The sequence below is a fragment of the Trypanosoma melophagium genome (assembly GCF_022059095.1).
Source record: "Trypanosoma melophagium isolate St. Kilda chromosome Unknown ctg21segment0, whole genome shotgun sequence".
Lineage (NCBI taxonomy): Eukaryota > Euglenozoa > Kinetoplastea > Trypanosomatida > Trypanosomatidae > Trypanosoma > Trypanosoma melophagium.
Window position 1 is genome coordinate 24,109 of NW_027125151.1, and position 22,239 is coordinate 46,347.

A 22,239-nucleotide genomic window follows, 5' to 3' on the forward strand; every position below is an offset into this window, starting at 1 on the left:
TTCCACACCCACTGTAACGCAAAAGACAAATAAAAAAAAGGTAAGAGGTATAAAGAAGAAAAAAAAAACATTGAAAAAAAAAACAATCGCGAGGGCAAGTTTATCATCCATACATGAAATATAAAAGAGAAGCAATTTTCCATCTTTTTTCTCTCTTTATTTATTTTTTACTCTCTCCCAGCTCTCCAAGTATATATATATGAGCAAGCATGCCATTTTTTTTTCTTTTGTTTGTCCTCGTGTTCTTTTACAGCTCTCTTTTTTTTTTCGCTTTTCTTTTCTTTATTTTTAGTTTCTATTCTCTTTCCTTCGTATTTTTCACGTTTATATTTTTTTTCCCGCCGTTCCCCCCTCCCTTCTTTATTTGTCCTCTCCATTTGCTTCTTTCTTTTGCTGTCTATACTCCAGTGCGAGAGAAAAAAATACGGCACCCCAGCAATGAGCTGAAGCATCCACCAAGATACCGATATAGCACACAGAGAAAGAAAAAGAGGAAATGTATATTTCTATATATATATTTCTATTTATATATGGGTGCTATTATTATCCCACTGCGTGTTGCATACGCTGCAGGGCATCACCGGTAAACGTACCTTCCATTGCCCACACACTGACGGTCTTCTGCACGTAAAGCGCGACCTGCGATTTGGGCGGTGCGGTGCGGGCGAGAAGTTCGACCATTCGCGGAATGTACGCGTTGAACACCGCACGATATCGCCCCGGCCGCTCCAGCGTCTCGTGTTCGAGCAGAAGTGCATTCGCGATAAACAACAACGTCGCTGCGGACTGCAGGGGAGCGTCATCGTCAGTCGTTTCCTTCATTGTTGTTGTTCTTTTTGTTTTTGTTGTTTGGATAGGAGGAGTATCAGATGTTTCACTGACGGCCATGGGGGCAGAATGGGTGTGAGCGGCATGCACAGAACGCCCAGCAGCACTATCACTAACACTACCAATACTATTATTACTATTACTATTACCATTACCACTGCGGGTTTGTTTCGATTTATGGGCGGCGTGTACTTGGGCATCGCAGAGATACCACAGTGAATAGAGAAACGTTTCGGTCATGGGCATTCGCTGCAACATGTACTGCACCGCCTGTTCTCTGGCCTCATGACTGTGTTCCACGTGCTGCAGCATTTCAATATACGTAGTGAGATCCCGCTCGCTGCGGAACATGTGCGGCATGTGTGGCCCATACACTCCACTAGGAGATGTGAAATAATCAATCAGTGATGACCACAACATTGCCGTCTTGTTATTCTCATTCTTATTATTGTGATCAGTCGATAAAAGCCCTGCCGTCTGCACGGGTGTGGTATGGCTCTTCTTGTTCACCTGCTGTTCCTGCAATAAACGAACGTACAGACGGCGATCTGTGTTATTGTTGTCATCTACAAAAAGAAATCGGTGTTTGGGATCAGTGACGTGCGCTACACAGTACTCCGCAAAATTTGGGCTTGAAAGCTGCATGCGTACCACACTCTCAACAAGCTCATTGCGGTCGTCTGTCATTTGCACTTCCAACTACTCCGTAGTGGATTATACCTATACCTATCAGCGCACACAGGTATATGTGAAGGAGAAGAAACCTTGTATATACATATATATATATATATATAACAGAAAATAAAAGTATCAGAAGAAAAAGAAAAAGAAAAAGAAAAGGAAAAAAAGAGTAATATACATACATCATACAACTTCGTACAACAATACTCAAATTGATTCATAGAAAGATAGCTTGTTACCCGGAGATCTTTCTGTGTTTAGGTTGTGCCCCTGAGAGCAAAACAAAAGGGAAATTGCCTCTCTATTATAGAGAAACTCTTCTTGGTAAATGAATTTAAAAAAATCCCAATAATTTTCTTTTTGCTGTTATTGAAACACACACGCACAACAAAAAAAAAGGCCCATGAGTTTATACATGTGTACAAACTCTTAGAAACATTACGATGGATACCAATATACACATTTTCTCTTGGATATGTGCAAAAGACATCCCAATCTCTGAAAAAAAGAAAAAAAAAAGAGCAGAAATACAAACTCTTTCTTTTTTTCCCCCATTTCTCCGTTTCTTCAATAAAAGATGCTAAATAAACCAACCAGTTCTACAAATAGCACTAGTACTAGTACTACTAATACTACTACTACCTCCAACACTAGTCGCATCAATTATTAATATTACTCTGAAATTTGCAGATCCGTCGGACTTGAACGGGACGCAATAATAGTCGTTTTTAATATTTTCCCCCCACTTTTCTTCCTTGTGGTCTTTTTTGTTGTTGTTATTGTTGATTCTCCCGTATTGTGTCTATTTCCCTTTGAGTCCTCCACCACAAGTCCACCCCACGGCATTGTGTTAATGCGATGGCGTTGCGAAGTTCTTGCCGCAATGAGTGCCTCAAGCCACGGCTGCTGGGACGAATAGACATAGTAAACATAAAATCCATCCATCCCATCATCGCGCTGATGCCCACGTAAAGAAGAGGGAGAAGTATGATTTGTGTCAAAGAAAACATTTCCGTTTAATTTAGATATTAATTCAGAAAGTGCATCAGTAGAGACGTACACAGATGCACAGCCAAGACCACGTCCATTTTCATTCTGATGTGCCTCAATGCTGTGTATAGTAATCCCCGGATGTGTGGCATACAAAAGTCGCAACACACTCCTTGCACAATCCGTTTTTTCTTTTATTATTTGACCAAAAAAGAGTTTTGTAAACGGACCACTACTGTGACGTCTACACCGTACACATGTCTCACGCACAACATCGTGTGCCTTTCCGCATAACCGGCAAGACCAGAAACGTGATGTCTGCAGTCCTGTTGTCGGTGCTGTGAGTAATTCCCCCTCATGCGGGGCGATGAGCTGACGGAGATCACAGCGGTAGACAATGGGATACATCGCCTCATACTGTACAAATCGTTGTGTGATGTGTATAAAGTTATTTTCATTGGTGCTGAGTGCTATTTCCATCACATGCAGCTGTGACCATACACGCGGTGTAAAATATGCGACTGGAGACTCATTCGAAATAGTATCAATATTAATAAGACTTCCACGTGGAGTTTCTACACATTCCAGTGATCTCGCACTGCTCTCTCCACAACTCGCACCGTTACTGCTTCCGCTGATTGTCTTTTGACTTCGCATACCATCATCCTTATACATCTGATCATTGCAAATAACATCTTCATTATCATCATTATCAATATGATTATCATTATCACATCCCTGCTACATGGCGGACTCCTTTCGTCGGTGTTGACGGCGATGTGGCCGTCGACGTGATGATCCTGTCACAGAGTCTGCTGTACATTCATCAGACCCTCTCACCAATTCTTCTTCATTTTCGTTTTCTTCTCTTTCCTTCTTCTCTGGATGGACAAATAGAGTGTATCGCTTTTGCCGCCCCCAACACGAGTGGTGCGTCCCAATCCAATTGCTCCTCCTCCGCCACTTCCCGCAGGGCCACAAACGATGCGAGTTGCTGCAATAACGTTGGACTGCGACAACTCGTAATATCTGTGCTTATCGCACCGCCGCGTTCCCGTGCACTCTCGGATAGTAATAGTGTGAGCAGCAGCGCTGTGAGAAACACCGCGGGACCTTTTTCTGTTCAGGCAACAGCGCCGCCGTGCCGCCTGTGAGGCGACAGTTACGGCAAGACTGCATCAAAAATAAAGAGAGATGTGCACAGCCGTGGAGTGAGTAGATCTTTCTTTTATTTACTTCTTTTATTTTTATTTTTTTTGTGTGTGTGTTTGTTTGTTTTAGATTCTAACAGCAATTCGTTTCGTTGTGGTTTTTTTTAATTTTATTTCTTTCTTGCTTTAATAGTGAAGAATAGAAGAGAAAATTAAAAAAACAAGGAGAAAGGTAGAAATGCGCAGATAATTCTTGTTTAGTTCTTTTGTAGACATTTATATTATTTTTTTGTTCTACTTATTAGTGTACACCCATTATGCATGGGCCTGTTAAAAATAGGTTTATTAATGTGTAAGTGCCAAGTGTGACCCTCGGTCTTGCCCCTGTGCTTGCACATAAAAATAAGAAAAAAGAAACGAAAAAACGCATCTTTTTTTTTTTACTCCATTGGAAAATAAGCCGAGAGTAAAGCATCGCTACGATGAAATTTTAGCCCATGACGCATCGGAAATGGTTGTTTCATCGGTTTCGTTTTTTTTTTTTTTCGTTTTGTTTTTGTTTTTTTCCTTTCCTCTTATTTATTTGCTTTCAGTACTTTTTCCATACAAATCAAGTTTCCTTTTATTTCTCCTCTTCGATCTTAGGAGAACGTCCTTTTTTTAATTAACCCTTTTTTTTTAAATACTTCAGTGGTTTCAGCACTCTTTGTCGAAGCAAACATTTATACATAAATACACGCATAAATTACTTTTTTTTCCTTTTTGGTTTCTCTCAGATAATATTGCGTGCTTTTCTTTTTCGGTTCTTTTCCCTTTTATTACACGTTCAGCACCAACATAAGTATACCTTCTACGTGCGTAATACCACACATACACATTTGATGAATTACACGAATGTATTTAGAGTAACAAGCGAGACGGTCCAAAACATAAAAAAAAAAAGCAAAAGAAATGGAAAAAATGGAAAAAATGGAAAAAAGAGAAAAAATGGAAGGATTGTTTGCAATGTTTTGTTTTGTGTCTATTGTAACACTGCATTATAGAAATTAAGATAGAGAAGCAAGAACAACCCAATAAAAATCCTTATTTCATTGTTATCCTGGTATTTGTACGACTGTACTATTCCCTCTCTCTCTATTTTTCTTTCTGTTTTTACTGCTGTTTTATTTTACTTCTTTCTTTATTTCATCATCTTTGTTATTTTATCAAAGCAGGATAAAACTTATTTAAGACTCATATATGCACATGAGTAAGCGTATATCCGCATATACGCATACAATAATTGTAGAGGAAGAAAAAGAGAGCGAGAGAAAAAAATATAACACATAGATATATAAATAGATAAATAACATTTAGAAAAATTGGGTACGTCATACAGGGGAAAAGCAGAAAAAAAAGCGGTTACGAGCAATAATATTTAAATAACTTAAAATTTCTGTTGTTTGTTTGCCCTTTAACATTTAAATCATTGTTCATCATTTAACATTAGTATTGCACAATTTTCCTTGCTGTTATTCCCACGCCTTGCTTCTCTTTTATGCATTTCCTCTAGTTTTCACGACATTTCTGCAAGTATATATGTGTTATTTGTGATTAACCAAGTGCAAAACAAATAAAACTATCTTATCTTTTCTTGCTCTTGCATTATTCTCTATTTGCATTGTTTTTTTTTTTTTTTGCCTGCGTACATTATCCCTCAGAAAAAATAGTTTTGTTTTTTCTTAATCTCGTTGAGGCAACGCTTTGTCGCTTGATAATTTTCCTTCTGAGAGTAGTTGGCGTTTCTGTACACGTAGAAATATTAATTTTCGATCTTATTCTTATTTTCCAAAATTCCTACATTTATATATAACCAGCACACAAATATATATAGATATTAAACATAATAATAAGTTTTGCAGTTATTATCCTCTTACCATCATAATATTCAGATACAGTGAGTGCATCAAGTATTGAATCATCTGTACAGGATAGCTTAAACGAATCTTCTGTAAAAAAACCTGAACGACTCATCGGTCGCGTACACTTCTTTTTACAGATATTACTTGAGTTCTTTTTTTTTTAATCCATCCTTAATAGTACCACGACGCATAGTCCGCTTCATGTGGCAATTGCTCCTCTGTTGGCATACAGAGTGGTTTAAACAAGTAGGGATCGTAGTGGTATTTATTGCCGTCAGTCACGACAAAACTTCTCTGGTCACACATCCGCTCAGTTTGATATGAGGTAGAGTAACGGTTATAACAGTAATCGTAGCCACAGTCATAGTTGTAGCCATAGTCATAGCCGTCGTTCGTATTATTATTGTTATTATAGTAGTAATAGCCATATTTGTTATAGCTGTTGCGTGGATACTTCCGCTTGAAGCCCTTGGGTTGTAGGAAAAAACAACCACGCCGTTGTAGTGCAGTTTTAAATTCTTGTATAACCTCTTCACCATTCTTTTTCTTCTTTTTCTTCGTATCAATATTCTCATCATCATCATTCTTGAGAGCAGTGAAAGGCGTATTACAAGAGGTGTTCTTCTTCTCCAGGGAAACTTCCATTGCAGCAAGTTTACCCTCAACGCTTGGAGGCACACAGCATTTCTGTTCCTCCTTTACCCCCATCATCACTTCCTTTGTCTGCTCCTCCTTCTGTTCTTGCTTCTGCTCTCTGCCCTTCTCATTATCGTGTTCTTGTTGTTGTTTCTGGTTACGTTGCTGTTGTTGTTGTTGTTGTTGTTGTTGTTGTTGTTGTGGATGTTGTGGATGTTGTGGTGGTTGCTGTTCTGTTATGATCTTCTTACGTTTATTAGAGGATTTGTCAGGCATTTCCACTACCATTGGTTGTCGCGGAAGATGGCTGGAGCGAAATGACTCCGTGCTTACTTCTTGTGCGTACTGCTGCAGCCAGTCTTTACTATGTGGCGGTGCTAGCAAGTACACCTCCTCACCAGACTCACAGATATCAAGAAAGAGAAGTTTGTTAAACGCCATAAGTCGAGAGGCGTCCTCGCGGGATGTCACAAACACCCATGAACAGCCTTTCCCACGTCCGTTAAGAGGATTCGTGTGTGCCTCCATGTGCGGAATGGTCATGTCTGGAAGGAGAAAGTTTAAAAGATGCCGCAGTGATGATGGGTGGTTGTCACGACGTTGTTGGCCAAAAAACAAACGAATATTTTTTGTTGTTGCTACAGTGGACTCTGTAGAATCATCTGCAATGCTGTTTTTACCCTTATTCTTACTCTTGCTATTGCTATTCGTGGGAGTATTAACATTGGTGTTGTTCACATTGTTTCCCTCGTAGCGGTGTACAGGCGATGGACGGCCGGTGTAGGCGGGAATACGGAATACTCCATGCTTATTCACAGCAAAGTACTTCTTCACAAGACGATTAAGGGTTTTGTTCGTCGAAAGCAGCGCGAGAACTTCTGGAAATGCGAGGAATCCAAAAATGGCAAAAAGCACCGCATCTGGTACTCGTTCAAATGTATTCCCACGTTTAGCATTATTAACACCACCGCTGATGACAGTAAGGGCAGAAGTAGGGAAATACTGCTGTTGCAGTTGTGGCTGCTTAGACGGTGTGGAGATGCCAGAGGAGCATAAACTGATACTACCAATACTGCTGCTGCTCGCCGTACTGTATGTACGTTGTGTGAACACACTGTTCTGTCGCACCTCCTCCCCACGCCAACTCCGCCGCAAACTCCTTCGCCTTCTCTTATTATCCTTTTCCTTTTCTTCCTTTTCTTCTTCCTCCTCTTCTTCACTTACACTGCGTTGGTGTTGGGTGTCTGCGGTTACGGCGGCGGAGCACATCTCCGCGTAGTCGAACGATCGCCCCCCGCGCATCTCCGCCTCCTCCTCCGCCGCACTGCAGCCGCCCCCGCAGCGGAACTCCGGCGGGTGTTGCGCCGCCACTTCGCCGCCCACCGAAGTATCATCAACTCCCACGACGGCGGGAATGGACGAGTGGGCGATTTTCTCCAGCGACGGCGAGAGGGTCGGCCACGTCACGGAGATGAGGAGAATAACGCCGAGGAACTGCGTCTTGCAGAGCTGCTGGGATGGGAGTGGACTGTCGAGGTGGCGGGTTTTGGCGTCCATTAAGGAGCGATCACTCGTCTCACTGCTGCTGCTCAAACAGAGACTGCTGCCACTGCTGTGATGCTCGACTTTTATCTTTGCCACTGTAGATCCGACTTCGGTGGAAAGCATTTTTTTTTTTCCTTTCTTTCCTTTTTTTTTTTTGTTTTTGTTTTTGTTTTTGTAATTGTTCTACAGTATTTCAATTATTTCTCTTTATTTTCTTTTTTTCTTTTTTCTTGTTTAAATGAGAGCGTAATAGTGTGGAGAGTTGTAGATATTTCACTAGAATCCTATGTGGCTGGGAAAGCCTTCGCTAACTTCAGGAAATAGAATAGGAAAGAAATAAAATATTATATTATAAACCGAGAAGATGTTATGATGACATCAAAAAATAGAAAAAAAAACAAGCAATAGAATTCACATAGTGTGGAAAAAAAAAGTACAGGTGCTAGTTAAAATAATTACGGCTAATTTGATAAATTAAAAGAGGAGAGAGCCAACAAAAAAAAATTAAGGAACATATCAATCAAATCCTCAAAACAATAAAAAAATTAAATATATTTTTCAATAAAGTGAGAGAGAAAACGAAAAAAAAAGAAGACGTTGAAAAAGAGACGCAACTGATGGTCGAATTTTTTTTTCCACGAGATGGCAATATTTTTCTCTAGTTCCGCTCCCTCTTCTTCTACTTCTTCATTCTCCATCGAGTTTCGCTTAGTCTCGTCTCTTCTTCTCGTTAGCGCTACTACTACTACCACTATTACAACAACTACCGTTGTCTTTTACAGAAATCAGAGTCACTCGGAATACATATATAGAAAAATAGAAAAGTGATATATTTGTATGAATATGAATGCCAGAAAGACATACCAATCAGTATGGATTCATACCTATACAGATGAGCATACACAAAGAAAACTTTTGCACTTCTTTTGATTTTCTAAAGGCGCAGAAAACAGACATACACAAGCGGACACTCTGTCAGTGTTACGGCTTCATCCCTTTCTTCGATCCTCTTTTTATTTACTACCTTGATTCCATTTTATTTTGATTTTTCTCACTGTTTACCTTATTTCTTCATACACTTTGCAAAACATCCATGGATAGAAAGAGGTATTGACAACGACATTCTGAGAAGACAGAAAAAGAACAAAATTAAAGGAAGAAAAAAAAGAAAGAAAAACCGTGAAAGAGAAAGTAAATGAATAAAATGAGATTTCATAAAGAGTGTATGAGGTAGATATCATCAACACACACCAAAGAAGAAGACAAAAAACAGATAAAGAAAGTATTTTTGTGTTCCTTTCTTTTTATTTTCTATCCATATTTCTCCCTTGCTCTCTCGCTCTCGCTCTCTCTCTGTGTCTGTGTGTACATGTCTAAAAATGCGACCAAAGGTAAGAGAGGAAAATACAAAAAAAGCGCAAATGTTCATGTGTTTCGCTGTACATGCTTACGTGGTTGTTAATAAATAATCATATACTCACCCCAACGCTCTCATCCATGTCCGTCTCTGAGGTTGTAGAGTATGGGAACAACCCTGGAGAGGTTAACGGATTCGATGAGAATTTCAATGAGAGGAAATTGTAGTAATGATCGGAGCAGTATTCCATCCAAAGGCAATTCACCTCCATTGTAGCAATAGCGTTAACAACTGAACGTGAGCATGCCACCACGGATTCTATATTATCACCATTAATTTGGTTCCTGTTGTTACTGGTAGCCGTAACAGTAGTAGTATTAGAAGTAGTATTCATAAAAACACCGGTAGGGCTGTTAATTCCCTCAACTGGTACATCTCCCACCACACAGGCTTTCATGAGGCTAAGTAAAACCACATCGCTGCAGAATGTTGCACCATACACGATGAGAAGACTTCGAATATTAGATAGTTGTTTTCCCCATCCATTAAGTCCCATTGGCTCAAACAGACACGTCATGAGACGCTTATTACGTAGCATGGCCTTGGCAATTGGTGCATTGAGGGTTGTGAAGTACTGCAATACGGTAAGCTGAAGCGATAATGTGTTGCTACTGTCGAGGGCAAATACCGCAGGTGCAATCATATTAATCCATCGTGTTTCTTGTGTTTTATCAAGTTGTGATATCCGTAGTAGTACCTCAGAATCCATCTCCATATCCACACTAAAGCTATTGTTCCTCCTCTCTCTTCCTGGCCATGATACGGTTTGTGATGGGTGTCTGAGGAGTGTGAGTAGTAGTGAGGCGAGTGTTGACCATGTATTACTATCCCCACGCTCTGTGAGTGACTGCATCGCAATACTCACACCAGCCGCATCTGTGTCGTTATCAACATTAAATCCACCGGCACGAGAAGATGTGATGAGGACAGTGGTGGTGGTGTCTACACTGAGAGAAGCGAGGGCCCATGCAAGAAGTTCTTGAGCCTCATCGTGAATGAGTGGAGAACGGCAAATGGCGAGTAACTGCAGAATGTGTAACACCGTCTCACGTGAAAGATTCGTCTGTGACTCAAATGATACAGCTTTTTCTATTGCTGCAAAGGAGACAGCACCACGATGGAGGAGGGGGGCGTACAAGGCACATACAAAATGGGAGAAAACACTCCAGCAGTGGTAGTCCCGTACCATGTAGGAAATTTGCTCCAGGTTATGGGTTATGTACTTCCATTGACTGGAATTCATAAGCGTGGTTTGGGATATAAAGAGAAGCCACTCTAGTAAAAGTATACACCGATCTATATCACCTGTTTTCTCACCACTATTACCATTACCACTATTATTGTTGATTTTATTACTACTACCGTTGTTATTGTCGTCGTTGTTGCTGTAGTTTGTGCTACTGTTTTTATCTTGTCCAATATGAATATTTCGAAATCGAAAGAGTGTTATGGTAATAATCATACGATCCTCTGATGAGAGGAATGGCGATATTTCAAATATTCGGCGCCAGGTAGCAGTGTCATAATCACACCGTAATACGCCTGTACCACGGTAGTTAAAAAAAATTAGTTGATTTGGTGTGCACGTAATAGATTCCTGAGATTCACGAATAATATATGTTCGTGCAAAAGATGTACTACCATGTTGTACTTCCATAATACTTACAGGTATAATGTAGTTAGAACGTTTCAGGAAATTGTCTATATTCCATTTAAAGAAACGTAACTTACGAGGAGCCATTAAATCTATGACATTTATCTTTTCAGTTAGTTGTGGTTGTAATCTTGCATATGTGTGAAGGATACCTTCTCGTAGATCTGGTGTCTCGTATTGTGTAACCCGACATATACCATCTCTCTGTTCAATATAGAGCAAAGGGTGCCCTGATCTTTCTGCGTACTGTAACACGGCAGCCGTAACCTCATCCGTAAAATGTCCTGCACCATGTTGTGCACTATGTAAACAGCTAAGAAATATTTTCTCATCAAATACACTTCCCCCACACCTTTGCAGAAGCAACTGCGTAGCCTTCTGCATCTGTCCCCGTCCTAATAATGCTTCTAGCATGCGTATAATACCGGCCCCCTTCCCACAGCTGATGGAATCAAAGGTGTCCTTTATCCTTCGTGGATTCTGACTGCAGTAATTCACCGGATGTGTCTTCTCTGCCTGTGCATCTAGTGTCAAGGCGTCATCTAGGAGTTGGGCGAGAAACTCATCCCACACCATCCATCCCGGGAAAAGTGTATTCACAAACGCAAACTCGAGATGTCGAGCGACGCCCTCCGCGAGCCACGCGGCCCCCCACCGTCCCACCGCCGCCCAGCCGCCCAGCCACTGCAGCGAGACGCCGTGCCCCACCGCCCGCGCAATCCGCTGCCGCCGCTCCACCGGCGTCGCCTCGCCGACGAGGAGAAACGACTGGTGGAGGGGGACGAGGCCCCAGAGACTCGCCCCAACCGTCCCGGCCGCCGGCACCGCGAGGAGGTCTAACTTGGCGAGCGGCAGGGGACACTCGTAGTAGTCGTCGAAGAAGTCCACCGCCTTCGTGAGGAGGTCGAGGGCATACCAACCCTGGCTGACGTGGACGTCGTCGGGGAAGATCACACGGCAGAGCAGCTCCCAACGGCTCGCACACTTCTCAATAATGTGAAACTTTCCAGTGTGAAAGCCAATTTGGTAGGTGCCAAGACAGGGTGTTACATCAAACGTCACACGACGTACAGAACACGTATGAGGTTCTATACCAAAAGATCCAGCAGAAGGAGGTTCATAACCTTGCGATCGTGGAAACTGGAAAGAGGAGTGGGAAATAGATGGAAATATCATTCCATTCATATCGGACCCCATACGCGTTGAAACAGTAGTACCTTCCGATTTTAACATACGTGAATTCATGCTTGGGCCAGGAGTAGAAGAACCAAGGCTATTACTATTACTAAATGCCCCAAAACGGTCAGGTGTTGTTGGTTCTGAGGAATAATGAAAAAAAGTTGCCTCATAAATACTTTCATCAAGAGCTATAAGTTCTTCTTGAACTGGGAGGGTACCAGCAATGATAGTGTATTGACTGTCAAACTCCACTGTCAACTGAAATACGGCACGAAATGAGGGTTCATCAAAACACGGATACAACCGTCTTGCATCTGTTGGCTCCAGATGAGTTGAAAGAAAGTTATTATCACGTACATAAGAATAGAAAATTCCTGTTGCATTTGATGAACCTTGAATAGCACCAATAAAACGAATAAAATACAACGCAAATGTTGTACCTCTTACATTTGGAAGTTCTGAAGAAAACTCTAGCGTTATGGTTTCATCTTCAACTGAACTGTGAATTCCTACACAACGTAAAACTCCTTCTTCCTCATCTTCTTCCTTCTCTTTCTCCTCCTGAACAGTTGAAGTAGCATTATTTCCAAAATCACTACCAGAAGTGGCATTAGAATGCTGAATACCTGTTTTGATTTTTACATGTCGTGATTCAATTGAGAGATCAAGCGCATGCAGTGTAATACAGCGTGTTGGTTGTGGAAGCTGTGATGCAACCTCAATAATCACAACAGATGAGCCAATAAAAACACCTCCCACAGGCTTAGGTGCAAAAAATAGATCATAACGGCGTGGAAGGAAATAAGATGAAAGACGGAAGAATTTACTTTCCTTTTTCCCTTTTTCTTCTTCTCCTCCCTCTTGTTGCTCCTGTTGATACTGTTTTGGGGCCTTTTGATCTTCTCCCATATCGTTAAATACAGCAGGCGATTTCACTTTCTTTTTTGTTGTTGTTCTGGTTTCGCACCGCTCTGTTATTGCTGTTTATAAAAGAGCCAATATATATATAGCTCTCTTTACAAGTTTGCAGGGTAATATGCAAGAGTGATGCGATACCACAAGTAAAAATAATAATGACAACAATAATAATAAAAGGAAGCTAGAAATGGTCAGCAACAAACTTTCACACAGAAAGGCTCGCAAGCAGTTACTTTATTAAAGAGAGAGGAACAAAACAAAAAAAACTGATAGAGGCTAAAATAATGCAGAAGTTCCCAATCCCCAAAAAGCAAAAAAGGGGGGTAAAATAGGTCACCCTGGGAGTTTGTTTATATATATGTATATATATATACTACCTTTAAAATTGCTGTGGCTCTCCCTTTTAAAACCCCCAACCTCTTTATTACTACTATAGCTTGGTCTTTTCCTTGTTGTTATTATTCACCAATATATTTGCTGCTCTCTGCGATTCCTCGCTTCTTTTTTTTCTCTCTTTTTTTTTTGCGTCGACTGCTGTTACTCTAATTCCCTCACGTTTTTTTTTTTTTTTTGCTATGAAACACTCTTTAAGGCCTTTTAAATTTCTTTGGAGGTTATATCCCCTCCTTGATACTTGCAAAGACAAAAAAAAAGCACGTAGTAGTAGAAGAGAGTACAGATTATACCCTTATGTAAATAAGAACAGCAACACCAAAAGGAAAGAGTTTAATCGTGGTCAGTAATTCCGTCGTGCAGCTGTTTTCCGCTTATAGTGTGGAAATTCCTACGGTATAGACAAATGAAAAACTTGGCAAAGAGCATTAGAAAAAAGAAGAAAAGAGAAGAGAAAAAAGTGAAAAAGAGACATAGAGTCAGAAATAAAAAAAGAGAAATAGAAAAAAAAGAATAATAATAAGATTTAAAAGATAGTATATATATGGCAAAAGATATCCTTGGTATCAAGATGAACGGGACGTATAAGAAAACAAAAAAAACTATTAGAGCAAAATGAAAACAAAACAAAGAAAAAACAATTAAAGATAGTAAAATACAGAAAAAAAAGAGCAGCACAAACAGAGAAACAATAACAAGCAAAAGATTACAAAAAAAGAAACAATAATAGTAATAATAATAATAATAATAATAATAATAATAATAATAATAATAATAATAATAATAATAATAATAATAGTAATAGTGCTGCCGATGATTATGATGATGTATGATGTAATAAAATAGTGTAAGTTTACATTTGCACCGTTTTTATTATTATTATTATTATTATTATTATTATTATTATTATTATTATTATTATTATTATTATTATTATTATTATTATTATTATTATTATTATTATTATTATTATTATTATTATTATTGAGAAAGCTTTTCAAGCGCACGGCGGATTTCCTCCACCTCTTTCCGTCTAAAACCAAAATTACCGGAAAGCGACTCCAATGCCCGCACTCGCAATAGCGCGTTACACGTTGTCGCCCCACACTCCGGGCAGTAATAACTGCCCACATTCCCCGCCGTCCGTTTTTTGTTTTTCGGGTGCTGCAGCAAACACGACTCACAGAATGTATGGCCGCACGGCACGCATGTCACGGGTCGTTTGCACAACTGAAAACACTGTCCACATGAGAAAGTACTTTCACTCGCCTCTTCTGCCGCTATTAATCGTTTTATCGCCGCTAATGCGACTTGTTGCTGCTGCTGTCGTTGTTCTTCCTGTGCCTCGCGCAGAGAGAGAGCGGCGGCGGTGGCAGTCGCAGTCGCAGTCGCATTGGCGTGTAGTAACTGCAGTTGTCGTGTATATTTCATTCCCTCTCGTGATAACTGCCAGCACTCCTGCATTTTATTATTCAGAGAAGCGGCAATACTCATTATGTCTTTACGCAGCTGTTGGACCTGCAGTCGTAGAACTTTTAAAGGTTCACACTGTGATAATTTGGCATCTGTCATTGTCATACGCCGTTCTTCTGCAAGTCGTAGAGCAAAGATAGATCGTTCACACTCCGTTATAGGTGTTGTACAGCCTTCTTCTAAAATAATTGAATAACGTTCTTCTGCCTCTTCTATTTCAAGTACACGTAATGAAAGTGTCAAGGCAGTCAATGAAGACAAAGTCGTATTTCTCATTTCATTTAAAGTGTAAACATGTTGTAACCATAGTTTATCACGTTCCTTCTCCTCTAATAGACTAAGAGAGTAACGAATATCATTCTCCTGTTGAAATAGGGATTCGAAATAATTATGTAAAATAGTCGCCGTACGCATCATGAGGGTATTACATATTTCCGTATGGCTTGAACGCATTTCCACTTCCATCTCCTTCTGCTGATCTCGTTGATGTTGTAATTCCCTCTCTAAACTTTCTACACGATTATGCAGGAGATGTTCCTTCTCTGCGTATTCAAGTGTAAGTGCGTCTCTTTGTTGCTTTAACGCCACATCACTTTCATGACGTGCGGCCTCCAACAGTTCCGCATTTCTGTTCTCTTGTGTCTTTTTATCTACACGCCACTGTTTCATTATTAACGCTTCCCTACGCTGCATCTCCAACTGCAATTCTGCTACTTCTTGTTTAGATGCCGTTTGTTGTTGTTGCTGGTATTCTTTTTGTTGTTGTTGAAGTGCGGCACTCTCATCATGGGCCGTCTGCAGGAGACGTTTCGCCTCAGCGAGTTCACGTTCAAGTGTTAACACGGTTGTCTGATACCTTTCGTGTTGCTCGTTCATCTCACTATTGGCGCTATTTAGTTGTGCCTGTAATTCACACATCATTTGATGTTGTTGTTTCATTTCATTATCCCGCAGTGCAGCGCAAGAGATCGCGTACATCTTCTCTCGAGATGATTTTTCCTCCGAGTAAAGTCCATTTCGTAGCATTATCTCACTATTGGTGATAAGATTCGATATTAACGCTTCATAGGCTTCTTTTTCTCGTGCTTTTATCTTTTGATCTTTCGCTATTTGTAATCTTTTATAGGCGATACAAAGAGCATCCACGTAGTCCCAAGCATCACTTAATGATTTCGTTAAACTAGATACATTATTTCTATCAGATGGACTACCGTCATTGGTATCAACAACGCCGTGGTTATTATTATTATTATTATTATTATTATTATTAGTAGTAGTAGTAGTAGTAGTGGTAGCTGTTGTATTAGTAACACCAGAGAGTATATTACCTTCTGTGGGTAATGATACTAAACGACCTTTCAGTTCCGATGTGAATTGTACTACTTTACGTTTTACATCGTTAAGTTCAGCATTCACGCGTCGTAATTTCTCTTCACTTTCTGCCGCTTCAGACTTCATTGTATCACAATGACGCTGCAGTTCCATAAATGACAACTGCTGTTCTTCTAACTTTTGTTCCATATATTTACTACTATTATTAAATGCCTCCCGTTCTCGTTCCCGCGTTTCCCGCAGTTCTCTGTGTGAATTCAGTAAAGACTCCAATTCCTCCCGCATTGCAGCGAGCACTTTGCGTTCACTCTCACTTGCCGCATCCCGTTCTCGCAGTCGTTCCATCTCTTCACGTAATCGCTCTAACTCTGCTCGATCACTGCGGTACATTTCACTCAATCGCTCAAAATTGCGCTGAATAGCATTTACACTATCTGTACGGGCCTGTAGTTCCAGCCGTTGACTCTCAATTACTTGCAGTAATTCCGGTGCTTTCATCCCCGACGCTGCTGGACGATTGTTAGAGCCTTTTAACGTGATTGTGTGTGTTTGTATGTTATTAAGTGTGGGATTGTTAATAGAGGGTAAATTAGTAATACTACTACTGCTGCCGCCACTAACACTACCGAATCTACTCTTTTCTTTAGAAAGATGTCGGTCTCGCATGTACTGTGAAAAAGGTGATGAAGCAATATTTGGATTTGCCATCCCTCTTTTTTATACAAAGAATGTTATTTCTACTGTTGTTGTTATTCTTATTGTTGTTCTTGTTGTTGTTGTTGTTGTTGTTGTTGTTATATTTTTCTCTTCCTTTTTTCCTCCCTTTGTATAACGGAAAGAAAGGGCTGTGCACAAACAGAAACTGTATTTCTCTCTATCTATTTATCTAAATATATATATATATATATAAAGGTCACAGAGTTGATATTTCCACCCCCTCTTCTTTTTTTCTTCTTTTACCCTTCAACTTTATGGGAAAGCATCAGGGTGTTACACAAACCAGGAATAATAACAATAGAAAAAAAGGGAATAAAAACAAAAAGAAAAAAATTTTGATACACATATAAATATTTATTTCAGGGGAACACATAGCAGAGAGAAACGAAAAAAATATATAATAATAAGCATAATAGTCCACAGGATGAATCTGCAAAGAGGAAAAAAAAAATAACGAAAAAAAAAAGGAATCAAATGTGTAAGCTGAAAGAATCATAAGATTTATGATTCCGTTCTACCACTCATGCTAACATAACAATCCTTTCTTTATATGCGTACATTGCAATTCTTTTTCTTCTTTCTTGCTTTTCGTTTCCTTCTGATCTCTGCGCCACTAGAAAACCAAACAAGACGTATATAAAAATTTAAAAGAATGAACTACATTAAGGAAAAAAGAAGTGTAAGAATAAAAAAAAACAAGAAAAAATCCCTCACTATATATATATATATATATATCTAGATAGAGAGAGAAAGAAAACAAGTGAAAAAACGAGGAGTAAAAACGGACTCGGAAATGGTGGTTAATTTTAAAATCACTTCCCCTACACACTCTTTCTCTCATCCATTTTTTTTTTAACATCTTCCTTCTTTCACTTCTCCTTTATTCTCTATTCTGTACGACACTGTTCTCGATATCTTCTCTGTTCTTATCCCACCTCTCTTCTCTTTCTCTTCCCCTTTCTCTTTTTTCTTTCTCCTCTCTTTCTCTGAACTCACACGGCCAACATTGTCGCCCGTCCACTGGCATCCAACCCCGCCGTGGGCGCAAACCGCCGCTTTAACACCATCGCCGCCACAACAGCCGCACCAATAACCGCCAACAGCAAAGTATCCCACAGTGAAACAATAGAAGAACGGCCATCGCTGCCCGAAACCCGCGCAATCGCCCCAAACCGCACAGTTAAATACGTCTGTGGTACAATTCCCACAAACGTCGCGAGGGCAAAGATGCGAATCGGCACACCGACGACTGGTGAGGCTAAATTAACCAACCAGTTTGGAAGAATAGGGGTGAGGCGTAAAAAGAGAAGGTAGACGAAAAGTTCACTACGGTGTCGATGGACTTGTGTGCGTATCTTTGAAAGACCTTTTCCCTTCATTAATCTCGCATCCACGCGCTCCACCAGACGCATTCCAACATAGCTAGAGAGTAAATAGCAGCAAGAAGCACCAATAGTGCCTAAAAAAGTGCAATACGGCACTCCCAATGCCGTACCAATTACCGCACCTGTTGCAGCATTAAGTACAACTGTACCTGGAACACAAAGGGTTTGAAGAAAAAGATATACTACGGTAATAAGAAGAATTACACGGCACCTTTGGCTTGCTGCAAGTGTTTGCACGTCTCTGCAAAACTTTCCAATACCAGCCGCAGAGCGGAGAGACGTTTCGCTCTTGTGAATGATACCCATCATATCAGTCATCAGTTGAAAAGTACCAGTCGTGTACAGCAATAGCGACATCAGCACAATAATGATAAGAATTATTTTTATCATATCCCTCGAAACCCCTCCACGGGAGGCGATATGGGCAGTGGTTACTAATGTGACAAGTAGAGAAGCAATAAATAATGAATTATTTGTATCAGTATTATTATTTTCTCTCCCTGTTTGGGTATATACCTCCATATGGGATATCTATATACAAGTATATAGATATTCAGGCAGAAATAACTTGTAATATTAATAATATTGTGTATTACAATGTTTCCAGAGTAATACCTTTCTCTTGGATACGCTTGTTTTGACTATATGCTCTTTTGTTAGATTTTTTATTTATTGTTTTCTGATATTTCTTCCCTTGAAAAAAAAAACAATACACTATTCACTCTTTTTCTTTCTTTCTCTCTCCCATGAGGTTTGACCGTGAGGGAGAGAGGTACATTTGCGAAGGGGGAGAGAGTTAAGAAAAGGAAAAGGAAGGACATAGATAATGGAAAAGAATACAAGAGTAACGAAAGCTCGCAACTCGAAAGCAGGAAATAAGGATATCCCCTCAATGGTCACGTCTTGTAGGCAAAAAAACAAATATAAATACTCACAATATTGCCACTCATCAAGATATATTCCTTATTCCTCGAGAAGAAAAGAAAAAGTTAAACATGGTTTCTTACAAGTCGAAAGAATGTTTGCAGGGAGAGAATTTCGGGTAATAAAAGAATACGATAAAAAAAAAAGGAAATATTTAGAGGCAATCGGAGAATATATCACTCTACAGGCATAAAAACGCACAGGTGATAATGATAATAACAATGGGAAGAAAAAAAAGGTAACTTTGCTTTTTTTTCTTTTGTTTGTTATGCGATAAAAGAATAGCAAATTGAATTTCGCTTGTTTTCTTTTTAAGAAATAAATAAATAAGTACAGAAAGAAAAAGAGAAAATAAGTACGGTATATCATATCATTAACACACGCTTCTACTACCGATATCATCAGGCTCCTTTTTTTTTTTTTTGTTGGTTCGTTTCCTTCGCTACTCCTTTATGGGGTTCGTTCACGGCTTGTGGAGTACTGTAAGGGACGCTGAGGCGACTGCAAGGGTGTTTGACTCTCATGACTATTGATATTCAACTGACGTGATGGTGTACTTCGACTTAATTCCATCTGTGCGGCTGCGGCTGCTGTGAATTCCGTTGACAGCTGCGGACTTCCACATGAAACACCAACGCCATCTTCAGAGAAAGAGTACAGTCGAGTGTGTAGTTTTCCATCGTCTTGTTGATGCCGCGATTATCGATGTCGCTCTTCAAAGGCCTGCCATTTACGAAATATGGCACTTTCTTCTTCCTGTAACGCGGCAGCGCGTTTGCGTAGTTCTGCAATACGTTTCTCCAAGGTATCACACTGCTGCATAGCGTAACTTTTAAGCATATTCACTTTGTGTATTTCATCTCCCATCTCAAGCCGCTGTGTCTGCAACAACTCCATCTCATCTGCGAGAAGTTCCTCTGCTATGGCGGGTCGCTCCTGTGCGTGTTGCGTTTCCGCCTCATATGTATTCAATTCTGCCCGTGATCCCTGCAGTACATGTGCTTGTGCGGCGAGGGCATCCTGCAGTGTTGTTGTTCGTTTCTCTTCTTTCTTTTCTTTTTCTTCTTCCTCTTCTGTGTTGGGTGGTTGTTCCTGTGTCAACTCTGCGAGTTCGCGTTGTTGGTTCTGTATGCGTTCCTGCAGGATATCCATATCGAGTCGATTCCCCGCATGCACTTCACCCAATTGTGCCGCACTACGAGAAATGTATCGGCTCGACTTTTCCACACGCGTGGGTTTCGCAACGGCGGGCACGATGGGCTGCAAGTTTAATGCAGGCGTGCAGAAATGCGAAAACTTCGGCCCGCCGCTGCGGTGTTGTGACGCGAAACCAATACGTCCGCTGCGGCTCACGAAACTCCACGACAAAGTGAAATAAATTACGATCACCGCAGTGTGGATTGTGTGAGGCATCCACATTCTCCAGCAGTGCCCGCACTTCACACGCCCCATCCCGCACAATATAGCGATGGCCATGAATGCGGCACTTCACCCCCGGCCGCGGCTTCTCCGCAAACCAATCCAGTGATTTTTCGGAGATGCTTACGTATCGTGTTTGCCAGCGCGGGATCGCCCCACCGCCGAGTTTCTCCATGCAAACTTCCATAAAATCCTGCCGCATGCGGCCCGGGCGGTAGTGGCGGTCCACCGACACACGCAGTGCCTCGCTGTGGGATATCAACGCCCCACACGACGCACACAACGGCTGTGTGGCCGGTACCGCATCGCTCTCAGCGACGGCCGTGAAGGGATCACTAATTAACACCAGCGGCTCACCCTCGCGGGGCGAAGAAGAAATGGAACCAACCAATCTCATGCGACACATAAGACTCGTCTGGATCCTCGTCTGTGTCATCTTCGGTATTCATCACCTGCAGGTCCTGCGGCTTTGTTCGCAGTGGAGAGGCAGTCATAGGGGGAAAGGGTTCTGCCACAGTCATTCCCTCGCCAATATACACAAGCAGTAGTGCTACGTCACTTCGTAGTCCAAGTGCGTGAGGCGTGCGGCGAACATCCAGCATCTCCGTAGAAGATGGAATAGTAACCGCATATCTCCTGAAATCTACCACTTCTTTACTACTTTCCATTGCACTCGTAGCTACTATATGGGCAGACGAGTTATTACTACTGTTGTTTTCTTCTTCACTATTTTTATTATTATGGGGGTTTCCACTAGATCCATCCCGATGACTCTTTTCAATGGCAACATTAAGTGATGCGATTTGTGACGCATCCTGTAATGGTACTTTTTCGTCAACAACTCAACCAACACGAATTTCAGATGTTCCAAGGCGTTTGACGAAGCCGCAACTATCATCACTGATGAGTTTAATGAGCACTATAAAAAATATGTACAAGCAGCAGTTGAACAAAGGTTTAGCAAGACCCCTATTTTTGCTACTATTTTCTATTCCTCACACGAATTTTCCCCAAGCCCCTTTAATGACACTATTGCTCTTACTGCTGCAGCACTAGTAATGTTTTTACGAAAAAAAAATAGAAATAAGAAAGGAAAAGAAAAAAAAACTATTTAGGCGCACAATAAAACAAAAAAATTCATTAACGAAAAAGAAGAAGATAACAAAAAGGCATCATTAGTAATAACGTACCCCCTTTGCATTTCTGTGCATTTTTTTTTTTTGATCTTTATCCCTCTCCCTCCCTCAAACTTTTTTTTTTTATTGTCCGTGTCTTAAACAGTGGGTGTCTATATATATATAAAAAGAGAATTTGGGCAATAGACGAAAAATCCCTCTTCAAATAGACCACAACACAAAACACAGACAAACTCTCTCTCTCTCTCTCTCTCTCTCTCTATATATATATATATATATATATATCTTATTTATAAGTAAAAATATATGTCAGTGACTCAGTTCTTCTATGGTTAAACTTTATGCATGTATTTTTTTTTCTCTTTCATTTTTTTTTTTTTGATATTTATTCTTCTCTCTGCTACTTCTGCTATTATCACCATCACTGTTTGCAATTGCTGCTACTAAGGCAATTACTCTGTGTTTTTATATTTCCTTTTTTCTTTGTTTTTCCCATTTAACTCCTTAGCTACTTTATTCTCTATGGTTTTTACTTTGTTTATCATGCATTACTTCTCTTT

The 22,239-nt window shown here is 40.4% G+C and overlaps 10 protein-coding genes across 11 annotated transcripts; 1 reads left to right on the plus strand and 9 right to left on the minus strand.

Annotated features, from left to right (window-relative positions):
• Positions 1 to 543: 543 nt before the first annotated feature.
• LSM04_009500 (uncharacterized protein) lies at positions 544 to 1,515 on the minus strand (the record flags this gene model as incomplete). Of its 2 annotated transcripts, none has more annotated exons than XM_067330843.1 (1): positions 544 to 1,515. In XM_067330843.1, one exon carries the CDS (start codon positions 1,513 to 1,515, stop codon positions 544 to 546), a length of 972 nt encoding a protein of 323 aa, XP_067192049.1. The 2 variants fall into 2 exon arrangements, with proteins under 2 accessions (XP_067192049.1, XP_067192050.1); XM_067330844.1 differs by having other exon boundaries at positions 544 to 1,188.
• Positions 1,516 to 2,181: 666 nt separating this feature from the next.
• On the minus strand, positions 2,182 to 3,174 carry LSM04_008962 (uncharacterized protein; the record flags this gene model as incomplete). The annotated part of the gene is made up of 1 exon (XM_067330845.1): positions 2,182 to 3,174. The coding sequence occupies one exon, from the start codon at positions 3,172 to 3,174 to the stop codon at positions 2,182 to 2,184; it is 993 nt and encodes a 330-aa protein (XP_067192037.1).
• Positions 3,175 to 3,349: 175 nt separating this feature from the next.
• Positions 3,350 to 4,174, minus strand: LSM04_009165 (uncharacterized protein; the record flags this gene model as incomplete). The annotated part of the gene is made up of 2 exons (XM_067330846.1): positions 3,350 to 3,618; positions 4,132 to 4,174. The coding sequence occupies 2 exons, from the start codon at positions 4,172 to 4,174 to the stop codon at positions 3,350 to 3,352; spliced, it is 312 nt and encodes a 103-aa protein (XP_067192042.1).
• Positions 4,175 to 5,722: 1,548 nt separating this feature from the next.
• LSM04_006173 (F-box domain) lies at positions 5,723 to 7,855 on the minus strand (the record flags this gene model as incomplete). The annotated part of the gene is made up of 1 exon (XM_067330847.1): positions 5,723 to 7,855. The coding sequence occupies one exon, from the start codon at positions 7,853 to 7,855 to the stop codon at positions 5,723 to 5,725; it is 2,133 nt and encodes a 710-aa protein (XP_067191986.1).
• Positions 7,856 to 9,201: 1,346 nt separating this feature from the next.
• LSM04_008768 (Peptidase M1) lies at positions 9,202 to 12,891 on the minus strand (the record flags this gene model as incomplete). Its single annotated transcript, XM_067330848.1, has 1 exon — positions 9,202 to 12,891. One exon carries the CDS (start codon positions 12,889 to 12,891, stop codon positions 9,202 to 9,204), a length of 3,690 nt encoding a protein of 1,229 aa, XP_067192035.1.
• A 1,383-nt stretch (positions 12,892 to 14,274) lies between these two features.
• Positions 14,275 to 16,806, minus strand: LSM04_005805 (uncharacterized protein; the record flags this gene model as incomplete). Its single annotated transcript, XM_067330849.1, has 1 exon — positions 14,275 to 16,806. One exon carries the CDS (start codon positions 16,804 to 16,806, stop codon positions 14,275 to 14,277), a length of 2,532 nt encoding a protein of 843 aa, XP_067191976.1.
• Positions 16,807 to 17,807: 1,001 nt separating this feature from the next.
• LSM04_004209 (SNARE associated Golgi protein) lies at positions 17,808 to 18,722 on the minus strand (the record flags this gene model as incomplete). Its single annotated transcript, XM_067330850.1, has 1 exon — positions 17,808 to 18,722. One exon carries the CDS (start codon positions 18,720 to 18,722, stop codon positions 17,808 to 17,810), a length of 915 nt encoding a protein of 304 aa, XP_067191948.1.
• An 852-nt stretch (positions 18,723 to 19,574) lies between these two features.
• Positions 19,575 to 20,276, minus strand: LSM04_008705 (uncharacterized protein; the record flags this gene model as incomplete). Its single annotated transcript, XM_067330852.1, has 2 exons — positions 19,575 to 19,807; positions 19,859 to 20,276. 2 exons carry the CDS (start codon positions 20,274 to 20,276, stop codon positions 19,575 to 19,577), a joined length of 651 nt encoding a protein of 216 aa, XP_067192034.1.
• A 43-nt stretch (positions 20,277 to 20,319) lies between these two features.
• LSM04_003490 (uncharacterized protein) lies at positions 20,320 to 21,211 on the minus strand (the record flags this gene model as incomplete). Its single annotated transcript, XM_067330853.1, has 2 exons — positions 20,320 to 20,878; positions 20,928 to 21,211. The coding sequence occupies 2 exons, from the start codon at positions 21,209 to 21,211 to the stop codon at positions 20,320 to 20,322; spliced, it is 843 nt and encodes a 280-aa protein (XP_067191927.1).
• A 112-nt stretch (positions 21,212 to 21,323) lies between these two features.
• On the plus strand, positions 21,324 to 21,599 carry LSM04_002409 (uncharacterized protein; the record flags this gene model as incomplete). Its single annotated transcript, XM_067330854.1, has 1 exon — positions 21,324 to 21,599. The coding sequence occupies one exon, from the start codon at positions 21,324 to 21,326 to the stop codon at positions 21,597 to 21,599; it is 276 nt and encodes a 91-aa protein (XP_067191909.1).
• Between the last annotated feature and the right edge of the window lie 640 nt (positions 21,600 to 22,239).